This window comes from Cygnus olor, chromosome 5, assembly GCF_009769625.2.
Source record: "Cygnus olor isolate bCygOlo1 chromosome 5, bCygOlo1.pri.v2, whole genome shotgun sequence".
Lineage (NCBI taxonomy): Eukaryota > Metazoa > Chordata > Aves > Anseriformes > Anatidae > Cygnus > Cygnus olor.
In genome coordinates, this window is record NC_049173.1 from 16,596,352 (window position 1) to 16,618,366 (window position 22,015).

General features: G+C 47.6%; 1 protein-coding gene across 1 annotated transcript; it reads right to left on the reverse strand.

Annotated features, from left to right (window-relative positions):
• Nucleotides 1–1,106: 1,106 nt before the first annotated feature.
• Nucleotides 1,107–17,792, reverse strand: CHGA (chromogranin A). Its single transcript, XM_040557239.1, has 9 exons — nt 17,585–17,792; nt 16,999–17,045; nt 12,833–12,926; nt 12,311–12,379; nt 11,614–11,712; nt 10,099–10,605; nt 9,188–9,648; nt 6,452–7,634; nt 1,107–3,816 (listed from the first exon to the last, which is right to left on the reverse strand). Exons 1-8 carry the CDS (start codon nt 17,625–17,627, stop codon nt 7,551–7,553), a joined length of 1,404 nt encoding a protein of 467 aa, XP_040413173.1. The 5' UTR covers nt 17,628–17,792; the 3' UTR covers nt 1,107–3,816; nt 6,452–7,550.
• Between the last annotated feature and the right edge of the window lie 4,223 nt (nt 17,793–22,015).

A 22,015-nucleotide genomic window follows, 5' to 3' on the forward strand; every position in this document is an offset into this window, starting at 1 on the left:
TGTTTCCTCCTGTTGCACCTTCCAGCACGGCAGCATCTTCTGCTGCTGAGAATTGCTGCAGCTTTTGCCAATTCCGAACACTAAACTGGAAGTATCCGAGTCTGTCAGTGCTGAGAACGTAGACACTATTTTGGTAGACTAAGTGGCCTGTCCTTCCCTCTACAAGCCCTAAAATACATCTGAGAGGGGTGGTGTTAAGAAAACGTCCTTAGTTCAGCTCCTAGCTTACAGATATGGTAATCTACATCTTTCTATAGCAGGTATTTGAAAAGCACCCATCACTGCAGCATTTAATACCACTTTGTTCAGTGTCATGTATTAGATGCTTGCTCAGAAGGAAAGGATCTAGAGTTTGAAGCCTGGGTAGACCACAGAGAGAGGAGTAAACTGTGTAAAGAAGTCACCACCCTACCTGCTGGTACCAGTCCTGGAGGGGATAAAATTGTGATGAGTGTTGTGTAGCAATTACTTTGTGCAAACTGGATTTTCCCTGGGTGAGATTGGGTTTGTTCCCCAAGTGCCATTCTAGGGAAATTTCTGTAGCCAGGACTGGATTTCTGTGGGTGATCTGCACAAGAGATTATTCCACTGCCAGAGGGGTTACTAACTTTCAGATGTTCCTATAAGGACTAGGAGGACCTTGTCAGCGTGGTATCTGTCGGATCCCAGGGTGCACATAACTACAGCCCGCTCCTAGGCTGCTGCAGATCAGTCGTGAGCCGGGCGCCCCTCCCAACCCTTGTGTGCTTCGAGGCTGCCGAACCCCGCGTTGACTGCAGCTTGCAGGTCTGGGTGCTGGTGGCGTGCGTGAGTCAGGTAGATGTACATAGGTAAGGGTTTGTACAAGTATTCCTGATAGACCAAACCTTTCGTAAAGCCATGACTGAAATAAAATCGACATCGACAGTTTGGGGTTTGTTTTTGTTTGTTTGAAATAAAAAGTGTTTTTATGTTACGTGTGTAACAAAAGATACCCTCAGGAAGGAACTTGCCAGTGCTTATTTTTGTATGGTACTTTCTTGTAACCAGCTGGTGGAGTGTTTGTAGACTTGCCTTTTGCTCCCTTTATTACAATGGCTTGGGGTTGGGCTTTTTTTTTGTTTTGATTTGTTTTGTTTTTGTTTTTAATTGGGTGGTGGGGAAGAAGTGATGATGTTAAAACTGGGTTAGTAACTCAAGACCTTTCAAACCAAGTATGTTTACATGAATCTGAGCGTCGGATCCAATTGAAATGTCTGTATGCTGTTTCCTAGTTAGAACATCAAATAAGAATTTTATTTTCCTGGCTGCCTTCTGAATTTTGGTTGGCCTATTTTGCACTGCTTTATTTCTCCAAAATAAACTACTGAAATATAATTGTGCATTTTAAACTTGTTTACAAATGATTGTTAAAAGTTTATTTTGTAATTCTCTGAAGGCTTACAGAAATGCTATATTTAAATATTACTCCGGACCTTGGCTGTAATTAGAAAACAAGTTTAGGTCATTGGTGTGATCAGTGACATTTTTCCCATAGTCTGTAATTTATTTTTTATTTATCAAATGTATTGGTATCACTTTAATTTACCAGGTGCAAATATGCAGGTACCTGTTGTGATGTGGCATTACAATAGAGTTGTCTCATAAATTACCATGCGATTGCTGTACTACTCTATTTCCTTGCAGAAATTATTGTTATGGCTCGTATACTAGATTGTTGCTGAATCACATGGGCAGATAGGGAGACCAACTTTTAAAAGCCAAAACTGTAAATTACCAGGTGTTCAGATGTACAATTACATTACTGCAAAACATTTGAGCATGCATATGTTATTAAGCCTGTGCTAAAGTGCTTTTCTGAATTGCTGCCTCATTTGATAAGTTCAGGATAGTTTTGATTTACGATAAGCTTCAGAGTAAGTTGGTTAATGTTCTGTAGTCTCTTCTTTTCCTTCTTTCTTTTTGTAAAAGTGAGGACGTGTAGTAATATTAGACCTTATCAGAATGCCCTTGCTCTTAAAATTGCAGACAATCTGAGGGAGATTTTCCGTAACATCTGTTTGAACTCTGTTATTGTGGGTTAGAAAAGGTTCTGCTGTGTTTTCAGAGGCATAGTTATTATTGCTGTGTTGATTGGAGCAATTGTGTTAAAATTACATAGTCACCAGTTAGCTTCCTACGGATCTATTTCTGTTCTGCTTCACTGTTATAAATCCACAAAAACACCATTACCTTGACTGGAACTTCTCCAGGCTTTATGTCAGCGTGAGGGAGGAGATCGGACTGTGCTTTCCGCTCTAATTATGTGCTTGGCTTCAGTAGATGGAGATTTTTCCTGATTGAAGAGAACTTGAATGGTGTCATTAGTGCCCGTGGCGCAAAGCCATCACCATCATCCTCCCTCTGTAGCTGTCTTTGCCATGTTATGGTCGGGTTTGCAATGACGGCACCAGGACGTTCAGATCCTTACAGAAAGCTCAGCTGCAGAAACGTGAGTGTCGGTGTTGACGCCTGGGGTTCGTGTAACACACCCACCGCCCGGCCCATGCTTTTCTGCCCTGGCTAACCACGTGCCTGGCTATTCCAGGCTCCGTGTGTAGCTGCCTGTTGACTGGGCCGGCTGGTGGATGAGGTGTGCTGCTTTTGTTAATACTCTTCGGACTGTTGGAATGAGAAAATTGACTAACGATCCCCATTTGAAATGTGTCAGTGTCTGCACAGAGGTCTGCAGCAGGTTGCTCAGATGGAGAACCACCAGCTTAATTTGCTGTCCTAACAGATGGATACGAACCGAGAACCTCACCCTGTGGCTTCAGGAGGAGCTGAGAGTAATGAGGATGGCTCGAGATACGGCCTAAAGCTCTCCTGCTAACCACAGGCCGTGTCCAGCCAGGGAGCAGTGTAGATAAAAGTGGCAGGACACAGTCCAAAGGCAACAGAGTAAAGGTGGCCAGAGGTGTTTGAGTTGACTGGCAAGAATAATTAATAATAATAATAGAGCAAAAAAGGAAAAATGGAAACTTTTGTTTCCCTCCAACAAAAATAAGTTCCAGGCTTATCAGTTCTTCGACTAACACTGGTTTCCCAAAGTCTTCGTGTGGCAGCAGTGACAAGTGAGTCAGGCTTTTTCACACTAGCTTACAGCCTTGCCTTCCACAGCCGTGCAGAAAGTTTTGGGGTTTGTATTTTTTTAGTGAATAGAGTCTATTTTGAGTCTGTAGCAGTCTCCCCATGTGCACACTTGCAGGAGTTCACTTGCATTACCCTGCTATTTTTTTTCCCCTCTCTCCTTTTTAGTAAGAGATGTATTGATTTTTGTAATCAGTATACAATTACTTTATGGTGTTGCAACCGTGTGTTCTGTAATAGCAGTATGTGAAAATGCTTTGTGTAGATTAAAATATTTCCTTTAATATAATCTCCTCTTGCTTTCATAGATAAACAGACACACCGTTGCAGATCACATTGCTGATTTTATTTGTAATATTGCTTTAATATCTATTTCAGAGGATTGTAACCTCCAGAAAAGTACTTTCCACATCTTCACTACCTTTCCTTTCCCTGTTCACTCTGTGTGGATCCAGGCCATCAAAAGTTGAGCTTTTGACTGGGTGAGTTTCACATCCTGCGTGGATTCTGTTGTGTTTACATGGCCACAGAAATTACTGAAGCTTGTTGAAGTTAGAGAGGATCCAGGTATAGATGGAGGTGTTGGAATCATCCCTCAGCAACGCAGGCACAACAATACCTGTAGCAAGCAAAGGCAGTGAATTGTTCTCGCTATGTGTGTAGGGGACTCTTGGGGTCAGGTCCATCCCTGCTGGTCGTGCAGTTTCCCTGTGGAAGAAAAAAAATCAGTGTTAAAAAAATGTGCTGAAGTGGGGCGAGGAGAGGTAGGGTTTGGGGGTGAAGTCCTGGCCAGTGGGCCCTGATACCAATACCAATTGGTACCTGATACCCTGATACCAATACCCTGATACCAATAGGCCAGGATTTCTCTCCACCGGTTTGTGTAACAATCTGGGGAGACTTTTTCTCTCCACCTTTCTCTCCCTGAACCCACTGGGGCTGACACCAGCAGATGCCCGTGGGCCATGAGCTAAATTGATGGTGGCCTTGCCCAGCGTGCCGTGAGTTTGCAGAGGGCTCCTGATGTGTTGTGAAGTTTTTCTTGATGGCCTGGAAATCTCTTGAAACTCTAGAAACAGCTGGAACAGTGAACGGAGTTCATGAAAATCAGGTCTTCCTCTTCCATCCTTCTTAAGGAAACCCACATTTTATTTCCTCCTTCATTCTTTACACAGTAGTTTTTAGGTATAAATTATTTTAACATTTTTGTGTGAAAAGTCATATATACATATATAAAGTTATTAAAAGGTTGAGTATATGTTGAGTATAAAATAGTGACTTCTTTGTTTCAGATGTTAACAGCCCCTAAAAATGAGTTGTTTATCCTCTTGTAAAGTCAGTGCTGTAAAAAAAAAAAATTAAAAATAAAAGCTGTATTAGATGTATCTTTTATTATTTATTTCTCATTCAGTATGTGATATGGCTTGTGTATACCCTTGTGAGGACGACATACTAAAATGCAGTCATTCTTAAAATCAAGTGACAGTAATTCCTTGGGACCTCGGCAGTCCTGAGACAACTGGCCCCTCACACGTGAATCGTGTTGGATGTTCTCCTTCGCTCGCCAACCGTGCTCCCCACTTAAGCATGGCTGAAACTTGGGGACCATTCTTCATGTGTGCTAGGTGTCACACGGTCATCAGTATCTGTGTTCAAATCCAGCTGTACAGTGTTAACAAGTGTCTTGTGATTTGCCTCAGCCCTCTTCACTATGATTTCTGAAACGTAATTCCCATTTTGTACTTAAATTTGTATAGAATGATAAAAACCCTTAAAAGATCATGGCTTACTGTAAAAAACAGATGTATTTGCTATTTGGCGTCTTCAATTGCATGACTGATCAGATCTGACAATGAAGATGGTGCTTTCATCTAACAGCAATGATTTCAATGGTAATACATCCTTTTTTTTTCTTTTCTTTTTTATTTTGCCAAGCATCTGTGATGAACAATGTTTTGATTTCACCAGTAAAGCAATATACAGTAGGTATTGTGGCATTCTCTCTGTAATTGTTTTGAAGACAGAACTGTCCCTTTCCAACACGTAATGAAAATAAATGCCTTATAACAAGTTTTCTTTGCTTTCTCATTATGAGTGGATAGGGCAGCAAGGTGAGCAGCTCACTGGGGGAAGCTTCCTCAGTGTAGTTGGTTGCGGTTACTTGAGACCATCTTGTGGCAACACCACTAGTGGCTGGTTTGGTTTGGATTTTATTTCCAAGACTAGTGGATAGTCTATTTATGTAACCGCTATATAGCACATCTAAATAGCATTGGGATCCAGGCTGTACTTGAGAATTTATTCCTTTTGCAGCCTTTTGGGCTGATTCTTCCTTCATCATCCTGGATGGGGAATTCCAAACCTCGCCAGGGTTTTCAATCGGGATCATGTTTGGGCTAGCACAGGAAAGCTGGATGTCTCACCCAGCAGTATGACATTTTGCTAAGCAACAGGCAGGTTTGGCAAGGGCCCTCATGGAAACACTGCCTGCAGATCAGTGCTTCGTGTCATCTCCAAGGACGAGCCGTGCAGCAGGGAAGGTGAGCGGGGCTGTAAAGCAGAGCTGCTGCTGGTCAGATGGCGAGCATCTGCCTGCTGGTCGGGTGCCTTGCCTGGCCCTCGACTCCGTCTTCCTTTGAAGAAAGTCTCTGGTTCCCAAACATTTGTCATTACACAGTTGTCCAACTAAAATGTTTATAGTAGGCCCATCAAGTAACACGTTTTCCCTTTTGTTGATTTTGTGAAAGACAAGTTATGTCTGCTACCACCATCCTTTATGGAAAAAACTTGTCTAACTTCTTTGGAAGTGGCTGCGTTTCTGTTGTGGGTTGTTTGGTTTTTCTTTGGGGGGGGGGGGGAGAATGGGAGGAAGGGGTTCTCTGAATTCTTTGCCATATGTAGACCTCAGTTTGCAAGGAGTTGTATGGGTAGTGCTAAAGGCAGGAAATTAAGTACAGTATTCAAAGTAAAATCTAAATGGTGAACAGTAGGTAAAACAAGGTGTTTGCAGCCGGAGGAATTCGCGAATAACTGAAATTCTAGTATGTTTTCCGTGGAACAGCTTTGATCTCATTTCTGTTCCTAAGCATGTTTCTACGGGGTTAATGAGTGTGATCTCATCAGGATGAGCCTCCTGACCCACACTTGGCTTGGGTATCACTCACCCTGTGGCTCATCCCAGCCTGCGCCCTGTGCTCAGGGCAGCTTTCAGGCAGTGCCTTGGCCTTGCCTAAGCCTCCTCCTCCTCCTCCAGGTGCTGCGTGGGCTGGGAGGGGACGAGGAGCACTGCCCATTGCAGCAGCTTTTGCCAGCCCCCAGGGGAAGCTCGTCGTGTGATACCCACCTCCTCTGTGCCGAGGGAAGTCCACACACCCAAATCCAGTCCAATTCACTGCATGAGCCAACACGGCTCATGTTTTTAACAGAGTACAGGAATACTTTGAGTTTAATTCTGACCTCACTGTCACAGCTATTAGGCATATTCCTACACCCACTAAAAACACTTTCTTCCATTTTAGCAGGGGGAATTCTCATGTTCAGAGACTTTTAGGGGCAAACCTCCCCAGCCGCAGACTGCCCAGCCCCCCAGCTGGCACCCAGCCTACGCCCAAGGACGTGGGTGCTTCCACTGCAGCACCAGTGCCTGAGGGGAAGGAAAGCACAAGATGGCGCCGCCAGACCGTGCCTCATGGTTTTCCTCATGACTAGCCCATTTATCAGCTTTTTATTAAAACCCACTCGTGTTGCCTGAATAACTTGACTTTCTCAAGTATTTACACAATGTTGAAGATCCAAAACCCCTGCCTTGGCCCCAGGGAGGTGCCCGCAGGGCTGGGCAGCGGTAGGGCTGGAAACGCCACCGAGATGTGAGGGGACACCGTGGCTCCCTGCTCCCCGCAGGGGCCGGACAGCCCTGCCGCCGACTGAGACCAAAGCTGGCAAATAAAACAAGGAGCCCACCACGGTTTTATTTTTCCTTAGATAAATTTTTTTATATAGAATATATTACAGTCAGAGTTCTCAGCTTTTAATCAAAAGGTAACAAGTTATTGCAATTTTACCCAGTGAAACTACCGGTGGGAGGAGAACTTTCTAGAAAGCTGTCCTGTCATTTAAAAAACAGAAAGGGGGGAAAAAAAGGAGAGAGAGAGAGAGAGAGAGAGAGAGAGAGAGAGAGAGAGAGAGAGAGAGAGAAAAGAAAGAAAATACAGGTGCAGGTCGCACTTCTTGGCTACGGTGGCCCGTCGGGGCGGTTGGACATCCGTAGGGGGCAGAGGAGCGTGAGGGCAAGAAGCGGTGATGGGCACAACACTACTGCGAGGGAGGCAGGCCTGGGCGCCCACGTGGCCGGCGTCGAGGCGCGGTGCTGCTGCTCCGTCGTACTCGCCGAGAGATTGGGAAGGGAGACCGCGGCGGGGAGGGAAGGGGGTGGCCGCCAGCCCTCAGCCCCGCCTCAGCTCGTGCAGCTTGTGGGCCACGCGCTCCAGCTCGGCCTCGATGGCCGCCAGGCTCTCCAGCTCCTGGTCCTGCAACGAGAGGCCAGGAGGAGCGTCAGCCCTGCTGCTCCTGAGGGATGGGAGATGCGTGGTGCCTGCCCCGAGCCCAGAGGTGCTGCCGGGGTGGGTTCTGCTCCCTGAAGTGAGGGGGAGCAGGACGGATGCTGTCGAACAGCGTTGAACACCCGCATTTAGGCACTGGTGTCACCTCTGTGCCACCTCTCTGCACACTGTGCTGGGCACCCACAGGCACCCCTGCTATCAAAAGAGGCTTTTCAGTTTGGAAATAAACTTGGACCAGTTTAAAGGCTCATCTGCCCACCAAGGTGGCCTTCCTGTGGTTGCTGCTGTGTGTCTGTGCTGTCACTACTTCTTTCAGCACTGGTACGCAAACCCATGACCATGTGGCTCTGCCTGACGTCTGGTCCCGCACAGCCAGACACCTCTCACTGCCGGACATGACCTTGCCCATCCCCTGGGGCTCGCCGCAGACCCTGTGCCCAACCAGAGCAGCAGCAGGCCTGCGGGAGCAATAGGTCTGCACCGTGGTGCTCAAAGCGTCTTTTCCAGACAGCAGCGCTGAAGAAACATCCTCTCCCCCATGCGGAGCCAAGCACGGGCTGGCAAAACCAGCAACCTGCCCTGTGTGTGGTCAGTGTGAAAAAACAACAGGTATATTAAAAAAGGCATTTTTTCTCATCCCTGAGCTGTTCTCCTCATGAGGAAAAAGTAGCTCTGCCCCTCCACAGGTCTGGCACCTCCTCACGATCTCCCTGAGGCCCTGATCTAGTTCAAAAAAAAAAACAACAGTAAGAAGTCCCCTTACTGGGGAGGACTACATCCAGAAGACACCCTCCTGCATGCTGATGGGGGACTTCTGGGCAATGTGTCAGTGCATAGCTAAGGCAAGAGAAGTGTCTGTGAGGCAAGAGAGCTGCAGGAAACTGGCTCTGCTCCTGGGCACCTGAGCATGGCTTGTCCCAAAGCCTGTGCCCAGCCCCCTGTGGGGCTGGGTGTCAGCACCATGGCAAAAACCACAGCTCCTGGCTGCCAGGGGACCTGCTGAGACACTGCACAGCATCAAACAAGGCACCAGGGAATGAGTATATTCAGACATATGTCCCTTCCAGCCATTTCCACTATACATCCTAGCTCTCTCACCACTGCTGTGCTCCTGGTTTGCCTCCTCAGGAGGTCTGACACTGCTCGCTCCATACTTGAGCCAGGGAGAGCCTTCCCCTTCAGTTGAAAGGGCTCTGGGACACAAAACCCACCCCCTAGCTGGTCACCGTGTCCAGTGCAGACCAGCACAAAGGTTCTGTCACATTTTTAAGGCTGTCTGGGACAGGGAACGTTTTTGCACTAGATACTAAAAGAAGAAAAATAAACCAAAGGCACAGACAGGTGAAAACTTCAATAAAACCTAGGTCTAGAAAACTAAAAGGTCACCAGGCATCTTCTTAATGTCACAGAGAACCAATGCTGGCTGCATGAGGCCAAGGTATCATCCACATCTCTAAGCATAGTTTGGATTCCCAAGAAATAACTAGACAAGATTTATTCTTAAGCCTATGTGCACCAACCTCTGTTCTCCTGTTAGCACTGCCTTCCTCATCCTTCTTTTCTTCAGGCATGGGAGCAAGCGGAAAGCCTCCTTCACTGCTGTCCTCCTTTGAGTGATGCTTCCGTGACCTTCTCACACCTTCCTCTGGGCTGCTGAAGTCATACTTGTGGGACCTGAATGCCATTTTCATGGACCTGTCTGGGTCTTCTCCACTGTCATTTTCCTCCATGCGCTTCTTCGATGTCAGCTGCTTGGCCAGCTCATCCATTTTGTTCCACCTCTTGGAGTCTTCCCACTCCCTGGAGGACTCGTCCTCCATTTCCTCGCTTTTGGCATGCCTGGGCTGGAAGGTGTCCTCATCCGCCTGCATCCCCTCATCCTCCAGGCGATGCCTTCCTCGTCTCAGTGCACGTGGCTGCTCCTCCTCCTCCTCCTCAGAGCTCTGCCCATCTTTGCCAAATCCCAGAGCATCGTCGTTACCTGAAAGAGCATTGTACACAACAGTGAGCACAAGTTTTAACCTGGCTGGGCTCCACCTTCGAACCAAGCCTTCAGAGGTGATGCGAGGTGGGTTTCCTGACTCAACCCCACTCCCAGGATTCTAGAAAAGCCCACTCTGAGGTCACAGTGTCCGTAAGGGGGGCTGGAGGCAGTAGCCAAAAACCATGCAGGAAGCTCAAGGAAAAGAAAGGAGTTGTCCCCAGGAGGCAGCTGGGCAGCAGGCAGCGAGGCAGCTGCAGGGCCTGTGCTACTGCTGTGTGTGTGCCCAGGGGTCGGGTGCTTGGGGGGGTCTGGGCGATTGCCACGGGGGTATTTCTGTAACCCCTGTAAGCACCTGCCTGAACTTTTGGGCTTTAAAGCCTCATCAGTCTGTCTCAGCGCTGTCAGCTCACCCTGGGTAGGTATCAGGGCAGTCTCTGAGATACGTACTGTCCTCTCCCTGCATCTCCTCAGCCCCCACATCCTCCTCAGCCAAGTCAAGCGACCTCTCTGCTTCAGTAGGGTCCTCCTCTGCCAGAGTATCTTCTCCGTCATCCTCCCGCTCCATGCGCTTCCCCACTGCCTCCTTGCTCTGCTCCTGGCCCTGCCTGGAAGGCTGCTCTCCCTCCTCTTCAGTCTCCAGGCTGTCCCTGGGGCCTCCGGGCTGCTCCTCTTCATCCTCTCGGGGCTGCAGCTCATCCTCACTCGGATCTTTGCTGATGTGGTTTTCCAAAGCTTCTTCTCCCTGGGCATCCTCCGTGTCCCTGATCTCATTGCTCTCTGCTTCCTCCTGGTCCTCCTTCTCACCAGGGTCAGCATCCCGTGGCCTGGGCTCCCTCTCCTCCAGGCCGTTCTTCCCCTCCTTTCTCAAATCTTCTTTTTGCTGGGTTTTCTGTGCTGGTAGCTCAGCCAGGGACTCCGTGGGCTGCTCCTCCTCGGGGTGCTGCCACGCTGCATCTGCAGAGTGAGGAGCAAGAAGCAACACCTCTCCTGAGAGCTCATTTCACAAACAGGGGAGCCTGCATGTTTCCTAGGGAGCGTCAGCCTTGCTCAGCAATCTGCTTAACCAGCCCGTGGCTCATCCTTTTGCAAGTCACTTCAACATATGCTTGCACTCAAGCAAGCCGGTGCTCTCACCGGTGCCTGCTCTGCTGGAGAGCCTCACAAGGCTGAAGGCAAACATATGCCTGAGTGCCCTGCTGCAGCACACTCCTCGCAGCCATCTCCCGAGATGTCAGCAGCATACTTTCCGTGCATGAAACCAAATAGCACGAAAAATGAAAGGATTTAGGGCCGTATGTAACACACACGCAGCTCTCTGCTCTCAGAGGACCGCACTGGACATCCCTACCTCCCATCCCACCACAAAGAAGAGGAGCCAGCAATGCAGGGTGAGAAACCATCGCACCCCTCAGGGGCATCATCGCCTACAGAGGTGAAAAAGGGAGCGGACTGACCCCCCTCCTTCCCGCAGCACTGCCCAACTACAGCCAGGCCGTGGGCATGCGGGGACGAGGGGATGTCCTGGCCGGCTGCGCTCCGTTCAGGATGCAGGTGATCTGTGCGTGTGGACTGCGCGTCCACAAGGCTCAAATCGCCCTTCAGAGCCCCACAACCACATGCCTTGGAAACAAGGGTGGCAGGAGCAGCCCCACCTTGCTCTTTCATCCATCAGTGAGTGTTTCAGCACGGGATTTCCCTGGCTGTGACTCACTGCAAGCGTTAAGCATGAGTGTTGGCAGCAGGGTGGGAGAGATCAGTATCGGCCTGGTGACTGGTTACTAGAGCTCAGAACTGACATGCTGTTAAAGCTGGTAAATAAGACCGAAGCAAAGAGGGTTGCCTGTGTGTGTCACATCAAAGGGGAGGCCCAAACGAGAAGCAGATGGACGCACCAAGGCTGTTAGAAAGAACATCCTTGTTTACAGCCTGACGTGCTTTTCCCGGGGGGAGGCTGACACTGACCTCTTTGCTTGTTCTCATCATTCTGACTTTCAAGGACTTCAGAAAGTTCATCTTCAAAGCCATTGTTTTTCTTCTGCTGCTGAGTCCTCTCATTGGCACCTGTGTCAGGTAAAAAAAGGTAGCAAAAAGCAACATCCCTGCCTGCGTTTCAGAAAGTACAGGCAGCACAATAGCTCTGTGCCCTTTATAATGCTGTGTGTGTTTTCTACAATGTCAAAGGAGAGCTGCAAGGAAAACTGAGACTGGAGGATACGTGAATCAACTGCAGGAACAAAGCCATCATCAAAAACATCTGCAGAAAGAAAAAGGTCTCTAAAAGAACTGAGAGAAGCGGGGTTGCTAGGAAAACAGTGATATTGATGGAGAGCTAGGGAATAAGAGATGCTGAACCGCAGTGCATTGAGGCCAACAAAATACCTAAGCATCGCAATGCTGAAGGATAAAAAATGCCTCCTTCCAGATGCTGCCCGCATACCTCTGCTGAGGTGAGCACTGGGTCGTGTAAATCATTGGACACACATTGCAGTTACTACAGGCAAAATTCCCCCACGCCTGCAGTCTCTTCTTGAAATCCTGGAACTATATGCTCTATGCCACATTTATACGATATTAAATTAATGTAAAACAAAATGAAAACACAACGAAAACTGTGCAAGGAGCTACAGCTGATGAACCCCCTTTTCCCAAACTACTGTACCTTGAGCAGCAATTTCCTGGAGTTCCTTCAGTAAATTTTGGTGGCGAAGGATCGAAATGATTCGTTCATCTGCAACAGGGGAGACTTGGTACAGAGGTGGTCAAAGACAACTCCCCCACCCTCAGGAAGCACAACAGAACCCCAAATGCCACCTCCCTCTCCGTTTGCTCTTCTCTCTCCCCTGGCCTGGTTTGCTGCCACATCTCTTAGCCGTGTGGCTGGCAGAAATGGTGGTTGGCATGGGATATTTCTTATCCCAAGAAGACCAGGCAGCTTGGTGCCACCCAGCGCCTCACCCAGCCATGGTGCCCAGGTGAGGCACGTCCGGGGCCATGCAGCAGCTCCTGGGGCCTGCTGCAGCCCCGTGGGGTCACTGCGAGGAAGGTGAAAGTGTCAGGGACCCCCTGTCAGGCCCTGATTGAGTGTGTGCCAGACTGGGCCATGGGGAGCAAGACCAGCCCCTGCTTCTGTCCCTAACAGAGCTGTTCTGGTTGATACCCGGCATTAAATCTGCAGCCGTACCTCCTCGGAGTGTTTCCAGGCATTCCTCACTGATTGGCAGTGGGTTTGGCTTCGATAAAGTATCAGAGATGACCTCTACGATGCACTTCATCACCTAGAAGGAGACAAAATACAAAGTAAAGCTCTGCTTTTCTAATTTTTTTTTCCAAATCTATTTGTTACCAAGGCTGAAATGCAGCAGATGATGGCACAGATCCTCTTGCTTTTCTGGTGGAGCCAGAGCTGAACGTTCGGTTCCCATTTTACCTAATGCAGGAACAGAAGGTACCTCCTGAAACTGAGAAGTGAGCGAATGACACATGGCAATGGAAAGAGCTTTTTCAACATGCTGCATGCTTCAGCGGAGGATCTCATGACTCCAGCCCACCCCAAAGGCTGGGCACAAGAAGCGACTGAAGGGAAACCGGATAAATACACAGGGAGCTCCAACCCATCTGTCCTGGTTTCAGCTAGGATAGAGTTGATTTTCCTCCTAGTAGCTGCTATGGTGCTGTGTTTGGGATTTAGGATAAGAGTAATTTTAAGTCAACGCACCTCAGCCCTCAACCCACATCTCATAAAAGGACTCGGGGGAGGTCACAGGTAGCAACAACTGGCCATAGCTCTTAAACAGGCGACCGTGAAATCTTGCAACCTATTCAAGCTCGGGGCATCCTAGCTGGACTGCAGCCAGGCATTGAGGGTGAGGAAAGGCAAGTTGTACCCTCAAACGTGGCTGAGAAATACTGCTGTGACGTCCTAGAGAAAGACAGCACACTCTGGAGAAGTGTTTGACCTCTGCTGGAGTGCAAGCCATCTATTAGAGACTGGAAGAGCTGTACATGGCCGTGGGTCATCTGAAATTAAGGAAGTTCCCACACTTGCATCCGAAGCATTTGCTGCTGCCTGAGGCAGCTTCCCAGGCGGGAGGGACTCTGGGCCTGCCCTCTGCAGAGCCCTTTTCTTCAGTGTGTAACGAGAAGACATTATTTCCATCGCCCCCACTGAGATTACAGGCCTAACTCTGTACCCAGGCAACTGCAGCACCGCTGGTCCCACGGGGATCGCCCAGTGCGGTACGGATGTGGTAGGAGAATCGAGGCCACCGGCACAAAGGCAAGGTGGCACTCTGGCAGAGGTGAAGGCACCCTCACCACAGCAGGAGCCCCGTGGGGTGGCCATTGGTCATGGGGTGGACCCAAGTAGTCACACGGGTGAGAGAACAGCATTTGCTACAGCTCACGCCAATTAGTAGCGCAGGAATTAGGCTGCCCAGTTCAAAAGGATGATTATTCACAAAATAAATAAATAATAAGAAGAAGAAAGAACAAACAAACAAAAACTAAGAAAACAAAAAGATACAATTAAGCCTTGGGGGTAAAAAAAAAATTCAGACTGAACCTCTCGCTCGTGATTTCTGCAGGCATCCCTGTGAGTCCTGACCTCCCTCCCAAGGTGCCGCTCCCAGGGGAGCAGAGCACTGTAGCTGCAGTGGAAATTAAACACAGTCAGCAGTTCCCAGTCAGCTACAGCATTGCTCATTCAAGCAATTGGATATATCCACTGACCAGCTAGAATGGGTCCATTTTCACCCCGTGTAAGGAGAGAAGCCTCCTTTTGCAGATTACAGCCATAAAACGCTGAACTCTTATCTGCTTACTCGGTTCGAGGGGATTGCCTGTTGGAATAAAGATGTTGCAGGAAAGATCTAACAGAAGGAGAGCTGAGAAATTTCTCTGGTATCTTTCTCCTATGCCACAAACAATCCATTAATATTGATTTTAGATGGCTTAGAGTTACTTCGCTCTACCATTAAAAAGAAAAAAAACCAAGACAGGTTCTGATACTTCCCTCCCATGTTTCCCAACCTCTGGAGCCACTTACTGCAGCAGTATTTGGTGCAGCTTCAGGAGTAAGCACTTTCTCAGCATGAGAAATAAGAACCTGGTCCAATGAAACACCCTGTACAAGCTCTTTGAAGATTTCTAAGATGATTTAGGGTCTTTATCTCAGCCACTACAGACATTTGGCCAGCTCTGTGGAGGAATTATGCAACTTAAAGAAATGAGGAATGCAATCGTTCCAACACTTTCCAGGACTTTTTGTAAGAGCAAATCCTGCAGAGTGAGGCTTCACAAGGTCACAGAACAGCCAGCACCAGGAAATGAAGGATATCCTTTCCAAATGGGTGTAATTAATCCAGTGCAGAAACTCAGACTGGAATTTTGCCATAGCTGTCCTCTAACTGTGAGTACGTACATAGATTCTTAAGAGTTGGTCCCCACACAGAAATCTCCATAGGACCATGTCCTTACTAGGAAAGACTTCCCCATATTTAAGCTCAGGGATGCTCAGGCCCTTTCTGAAATGTATGTTTGTAAGTGTGAAATAGTGTCCTTAGAGCACGAGAGTGGGCATACACCAGAGATGTTCTAAATGCTGTGGCTGTCTTCAGCTCCCTGTGGAAAGCCCTTGATGCAAGGAAAGCCTGATGAGCCGCCCAGGAAAGTCCTGCAGGTGCTAACTTCTCATTTCACAGCCCTGAGCCACCCACAAATACAGGTGGCAGAGGATGTCTACAGCAGCTTGGTGGGTAGGAAGAGCTGCGGTGCCCAGTGCCATACCTACGCAGTGATATCTGTCCCCCGAGACCAGGAGCTCCCTCGCTGAAATGCTGTGTCTCAGGGGACAACGAAGGCAGAAGAGCCCTAATGGCTCCTTCCAGCTGCAGCAAAATCCAAAAGAAGGCTGTGCTCTGATTTGCTCTCAGCTAGAACCCGTGCCAGTGCGGCACCTGGGGAGGGGACAGGCTTGGGAGAGGAGCCTTCCTTGAAGGAAGGACTTCCATGGAGTTGTACCAGCTTCCATAAAAACTACATGTGTTTTGCTGGGACTTGCCATGATGAAACATACTGGGAAACAGACTTCACAAGGGCAATCGTGGAATTAACGGACTTTCCCACTGGATGCCCAGTGAGCATCCTGCTCTGGCCCAGCCCGTTTGAAGGGACAAGTGCCTGCTCCAGGCCTCCTCTCCCAGCCAGCAGTGCACAGCCTGGAGCTGGCACCCAGCGGCTCGTGGCTCAGCCCCAGGAAGGGCTAAGCAGGCTAAAGGTCTTAGCAAGGCTACAGCTCTCCAGACCCAGGCACATCTGACGCGGGATGGGGACGAGTTTCTCCTGACACCTGCCCTGTAGGTAACAGTGAGCAGGGACACCGTAAATCGGAACCTGTGGCTGAGAGTGACATGAGCGTGCCTTCCTATTGCTGCCTGGGGAAAAAACAAACAAACAAACAAACAAACAACAAAAAAAAAAACGTGGCTGAAAGATTTCAGAAAACAAAGAGGTTCGGAAAGTAGGGGGAAAGGTCTGGCATTTACTTTCTGGACATTAATTTCTGTAGAAGTGTTAATTTGAGCAGCTAGACGGTCAGCTCATCTGAAAGCCTATAGGCATTATAACATTGGGAAGGGGGTGGGGGTCTCTGTTGCAGAACAGCACAGGCACACACACACCTATCCAAGTACTGGGGAGTGCACATACATGCGAAGTGCACCTGTGGATGGCAGAGATGTACATAGATGTAGGCACAGAAGGCTATAAAAGAAGGCTGAAGAGGTCAGCCAAGTCACACACAGCTTGCAGCCACCCAGCCAGGATGATGAGGACAGATTAGGAGTTTGAGAGTAGCTGGTTGAATATTTTTCAGGAGCATACATAAATAACACACCACACACGTACAAAGGCAGGCAGATGCGCACACGCCCCCAAACACACACCGTACCAGCGATGCCCATTCCTGAATCACATCTCCCCCCACTCCCCCTGAGTCACATCCTGCTGGGAGCTTTGAAAAGCTGAAAGTAGGATGAGGAAGGGTCATACCCAACCTCCAGGCCCAACCTCACCAGGCTTCAAACCAGCTTGTTTGGTCCCTCTGGTACATTCTGAGGGGCTTTCGTCCTGCCCAGGTGCCCAGGAGTGAAAGCACAAAGGGTAAATCCTGGTGGGGAGGCAGTCGGGGAGGATGGAGCCCGCTGTAGGGGTATCTCCTGCAAATCCCCCCAGCTGTCACTTCCTACGGGGTATTTCAGCAGAAGCAGCCAAAAGTCAGCCAGAGAGGTGGAGGTTAAACATTGCACCCTTCAACTTTGTTCCCCTCTTTCGCTATAGTCTTATCCTTACCTTGGTGTCCCCTTTATTCATGTCGTTTGTCACGGGAAGAGAGAGAGCTGCAAAACGAGGGAGGGCAGAAAGAAAGAGCGTGTTATTTACCACCCCTGGGAGGCAAGCAGAGAAATTCTATCCTGATAAAAATGGGGTGAAATCTGGCCATGGGGGAAGTGGTCCCTGGGTTAGGGAAGGGAAAAAGGGAAGGGAAGGGAAGGGAAGGGAAGGGAAGGGAAGGGAAGGGAAGGGAAGGGAAGGGAAGGGAAGGGAAGGGAAGGGCAGGGAAGGGAAGGGAAGGGAAGGGAAGGGAAGGGAAGGGAAGGGAAGGGAAGGGAAGGGAAGGGAAGGGAAGGGAAGGGAAGGGAAGGGAAGGGAAGGGAAGGGAAGGGAAGGGAAGGGAAGGGAAGGGAAGGGAAGGGAAGGGAAGGGAAGGGAAGGGAAGGGAAGGAGCTCGGGGCGGTGACCTTGCGGCGGCCGCTGTCCGCGGTGCTGCCGGGGCGGGGGGAGCGGGGCCGGGCCGGGCCGTGGCGGCGCTGCCCGCGGTGCTGGGGCCCGGCGGCGGGGTGCCGGGGGCCGGGGTCCCGTTGGCGGCCGCACTCACCGGGCACGGCCAGCAGCAGGAGGGCGAGCAGCGCTGGGCCCATGGCGCTGTGTGGGGCGGAGCGGGGCAGGCGGCGGGAGCGGCCCGGCCCTGGCGAGGAGGGTCCCGGCGGGTGCTGAGGGGAGCGCGGCGCCGTGCCTGCCCCCGGCGGCGCCCTGGCTGAGGATCCCAGGCGGGCACTGCAGCAGCGGCTCGGTTATATATGGCAGCCCCTCGGAAATGGCGTCAGGAGGAAGCCACCTCCTCTCCCCCCTGCCCTCCCCTCTCAGGCAGCCGGCCCCCAGCCGTGCCCGGGGAGCGAGGAGCAGCCACACGCCGGGCTCCCCCAGCCCGGGCCCCCCCCCCCCCCCCCGGCTGCCCGGCCAAGGGCTGTCAGGCTCCAGTCCCTCCATCTTCTTACTCCCAGCAGGAGCAGGATGGTTGTGAGGTGTATGTCAGGATATTGGTGAGGGTGGGATGCGCCTCAGCCGGCACTGGCCACCTACATGCATGGGTGCCCTCAGTGTATCACCAGAAACGAGAAGTCAGGGACTGTCACCTCGTGTCCCAGCCGGCACAGCCACCTCTGGGTGGATTTGCCCTCTAGGGGTGCCTTTGCCTTTCACTGACCACAGAAATCTAGACAAATAGTTTAGAACAGACGTTGAACTTTTTAGATGGCTGCCAGATGCCTCCACAAAGGATAGGAGTGCCTGTAAGAGCGGTCAATTGCCAGGGAACCGGCCACAATAACGCCAGTCTGCCAATGGAGGTGACAGGTCCCAGCTGTTTTATGACAGATCTTTTAAGTAGTAGGATAGTGTTTAGGGTAAATAGCAAAATTTGTTGGCTTTTACCTCAGCTGTTGTGACTCTGCAAGCAATACATTGCTGTCCTTTCCATAATACATCACTCTCCTTTCTTTAGTGGTTCACAACAAGCAGTAGTATCACACTATAGTGATATATACCCTCACTGCTAAGCTCTGCAACACTGAAGTAACCAAGATTACCTGATCACAGGACAAAGTAGTGAGATGAAATAATGACTTGGACTATTCCCTTAGTCACAATCATCCCCATGCTGTTGACAAAATGCCTGTTTATTCTTTGGGTGCAGTGTCTGTGAGGGCTGCCGGTTGGATTCTGTTTTGAAATTGACCGCAGTGTTTCTTTAGAACAAGCTCAGTTTTATTCCTTCTAATGTGCACCTCTGTTACTCGGTGTCAATGGTATGCAAGGAGTTTATTGTACCTAAAGCAATTTCAGAGGTCACAAAAGTCAAGGACTTATACTAGAAAATTAAATTCAGAAAAGTGCAGCGCCCTGTTATGGAAGTCTTGTGCTCAAGGAGGACGTGAGAATGTTTTTGTTCTGACTAAAACTTTTATTTGAGACCAGGGAGCACATAGGTTTCCACTTTGTGCATGGAAACGTGTTCCCAAATGTACTCTCAAATGTCCTCTAATATCTTATTTAAATCCATGCCTCAAAATGCACATTTGGATTGTAAAATCCCCCTCATACAAAATCAAAGTTCTCCTTCCTTGTCTGTTGCATTTTTTTATTTAATAGCAGAGAAAAGCTGGAAATAAATTGATCTTCTAAGCAGTACTTTGTGAATAACATAGATTGATGGTTATATGTTTATAAGACCAGGAAATGAACACCCATGACAGTTCTTGTTGCATGGAAAACCTGCATCCAACAGGAACAACAGCTGTTCTTCCTTTTCTTTTTCTTTTTCTTTTTCTTTTTCTTTTTCTTTTTCTTTTTCTTTTTCTTTTTCTTTTTCTTTTTCTTTTTCTTTTTCTTTTTCTTTTTTTCTTTTTCTTTTTCTTTTTCTTTTTTTTTCTCTTTTTCTTTTTCTTTTTCTTTTTCTTTTTCTTTTTCTTTTTCTTTTTCTTTTTTCTTCTTTTTCTTTTTCTTTTTCTTTTTCTTTTTCTTTTTTCTTCTTTTTCTTTTTCTTTTTCTTTTTCTTTTTCTTTTTTCTTTTTTCTTCTTTTTTTCTTCATTTTCTTTTTCTTCTTTTTTCTTCATTTTCTTTTTCTTTTTCTTTCTTTTTCTTTTTCTTCTTTTTCTCTTTCTTCTTCTTTTTTTATTCATTTTCTTTTTCTTATTTTTCTTTCTTTTTCTTCTTTTTCTTCTTTTTCTTCTTTTTCTTCATCTTTTTCTTTTTTTTCTTTTTCTTTTTCTTTTTCTTTTTCTTCTTCTTTTTCTTTTTCTTCTTCTTTTTCTTTTTCTTTTTCTTTTTCTTTTTCTTTTTCTTTTTCTTTTTCTTTTTCTTTTTCTTTTTCTTTTTCTTTTTCTTTTTCTTTTTCTTCTTTTACTTCTTTTCCTTTTCCTGTTTCTTCTTTTTCTTCTTTTCCTTTTCCTTTTTCTTTTTCTCCGTGTGTGTGTTTCTGGGTGCCGTTGAATTTATTTACTAATTTATTTATTATTGTCTTATACAATAGCCTTTTACTCCTTCAGGTACACTAGAATGTTTTAGTCTCCGAGTATTAAACACTGAACATTATTAAGCTTGTTAATTCCTATGTATTTCAAACAGAGAAACAGATTGATCTGTTTATCAGGTTATGTTTACCTAGTCAATATTTACTTATCCTTACTTATAAATGTTGATGTTATGAGGGTGATAAATTATCTCAGTTCTAATCCAGTTGCTTACACAAGGCCCTTTTTTTCCCTGAGGCCCCTTTTTGAGAAATGTAGCAGAATATGCAGTGCCTGTGACTATACATTTTCCTCTCTCAAGCTGTGGTCTTGCATCCTTTATGCTCATTGCAATGAAGAAACTAAATGTTTTCCAGGTAGGGTATGCTATCTTCCACTGTAGTAGCATGATGGATGATGAATTTTTCTATATCTTGCCCCAGGGACATGGATATGAAACTGTTAATCCAGCAATCAGTACTTCTGCTATTGGAATTTGTCTCATTAGGCACAGCTATATTAGGAACTGTCAAAGTAAAGCATGTCAGGGAAAGATTTATGTCAAAGAGCAAAAGTGATCAAATAAAAATGTGGAAGGTATTCTGCCACTCAGGGAAAGGCAATGCCAGAAACAGACTTCAAGGGAAGAGCAGGTTTGTGAGTCTCTGAAGTAGTTTGTGGTTTAGTATACGGAGAACAGGAGTAGATCCTTAGTGGCTGGCAAAGTGATGATGGCAGACATTTCTGACTAATTCCAGTCTTATAAAAAGGCTGTTTATGTTTTTAGAGAACAATGCCTTTTTCCTTATAGCTGTTTAATTTCTAGTGCACGATGTGTGGTGAGAACATGGAGAGCTATATGCTATGACCTGCCTGCAGTGACTACTGCAATATGTGCAGTTGGACAGGACAATGAGTTATTGTGGTGAGAAAAGGATATTTGCCCTCCTAGCCTGAAAGGTGATTAGAGAAAAAGGCAATGCCTGGATGGATGGAAGTAGGCACCCTGTGCTGTTGTACCAGCCATGCTCTAAGCTCAGAGAACAAGAGGGTCAGCCTGAAAGCCATGTTGATGTATGAACATCTTCTATGAAAAAGATTAATTGGCTCAAATGTTATTCTCAGTCAACACATAAGGGCCATTTTTTTCCATCAGAATCTAGGAAATAAGGCCAAAGGATCTGGGGTATGGCTCTGAGCTACTTGGAGAGCTTTGTTCTCTAATTCCTTGGCTGAAACTGGGATAAAAATTCACTCCTCTCCTGTGCTTGGAAATACTGACACTGCATTTCAGACTGCTGTGGTTTTACAGATTTGGGAGCTGAGGCAGAGAAAGAAGAAAAGTGTCATTTTCACAAAGACATCAAAAAAATTCGAAGCCAATTCATGGCTATTACCTGCACCTGAGCCAAACAGACCAGTAATCAAAATATTAACAACAATTACATTCTTGCATATGAAATCAGTAGATAACTGACTGAAACCCAGAATGTAATCTCACTGCCAAATTAGCAGCAAGGCCTATTAAAAACCCCACATAACACCTTTCCTTCTGGCCCATGTTAGTCAGTCATGCTTGCCTCTCAATTCCCTGACACAAGCCATGCTCGTCTGCCTGCAAATAGAAATGAGCTTCAAAGCTCAGGCTGCTGTTGTGAATATCCATCTATGCTGCTAAAAGGCAGTCCCCTCTCTTCTTTTTTTTCAGGTCAGAGGCAAATTGATGTTGATTTGCTTTGATTTTCTTCGTCTAGACTGTGATTGCACCAACCTGAAATTAATTGATTTTCCTGTTCAAACGGTTACTTACACACCATCAAAAAAGCCCAATATCGTGCTCAGTCCTGACAGTGGCTACTGCTCTGCCTGTCCGTTTCCATCCTTGCCTGGCATGCACAGCTCTCACTGGGGCGGATGGATGATGTTCCCTGTTGGGAGAGGAGACTTCTCCATAGCAATCAGAGAATACCATCTGGGTGCCCTTATGAATAGCTTGGATCTTGCTATAGTTTTTCTA

What these genes read in the sequence shown, in the direction of transcription:
- CHGA (XM_040557239.1), bottom strand. Translation starts at nt 17,627, where the DNA reads ATGGGCCCAGCGCTGCTCGCCCTCCTGCTGCTGGCCGTGCCCG. An exon ending in TGAATAAAGGGGACACCAAG is followed by an intron (nt 12,927 to 16,998) that starts GTAAGGATAAGA and finishes GTCTCCTTCTAG; the next exon opens with GTGATGAAGTGCATCGTAGA. An exon ending in TGATGAGAACAAGCAAAGAG is followed by an intron (nt 10,606 to 11,613) that starts GTCAGTGTCAGC and finishes CTCACTCTGCAG; the next exon opens with ATGCAGCGTGGCAGCACCCC.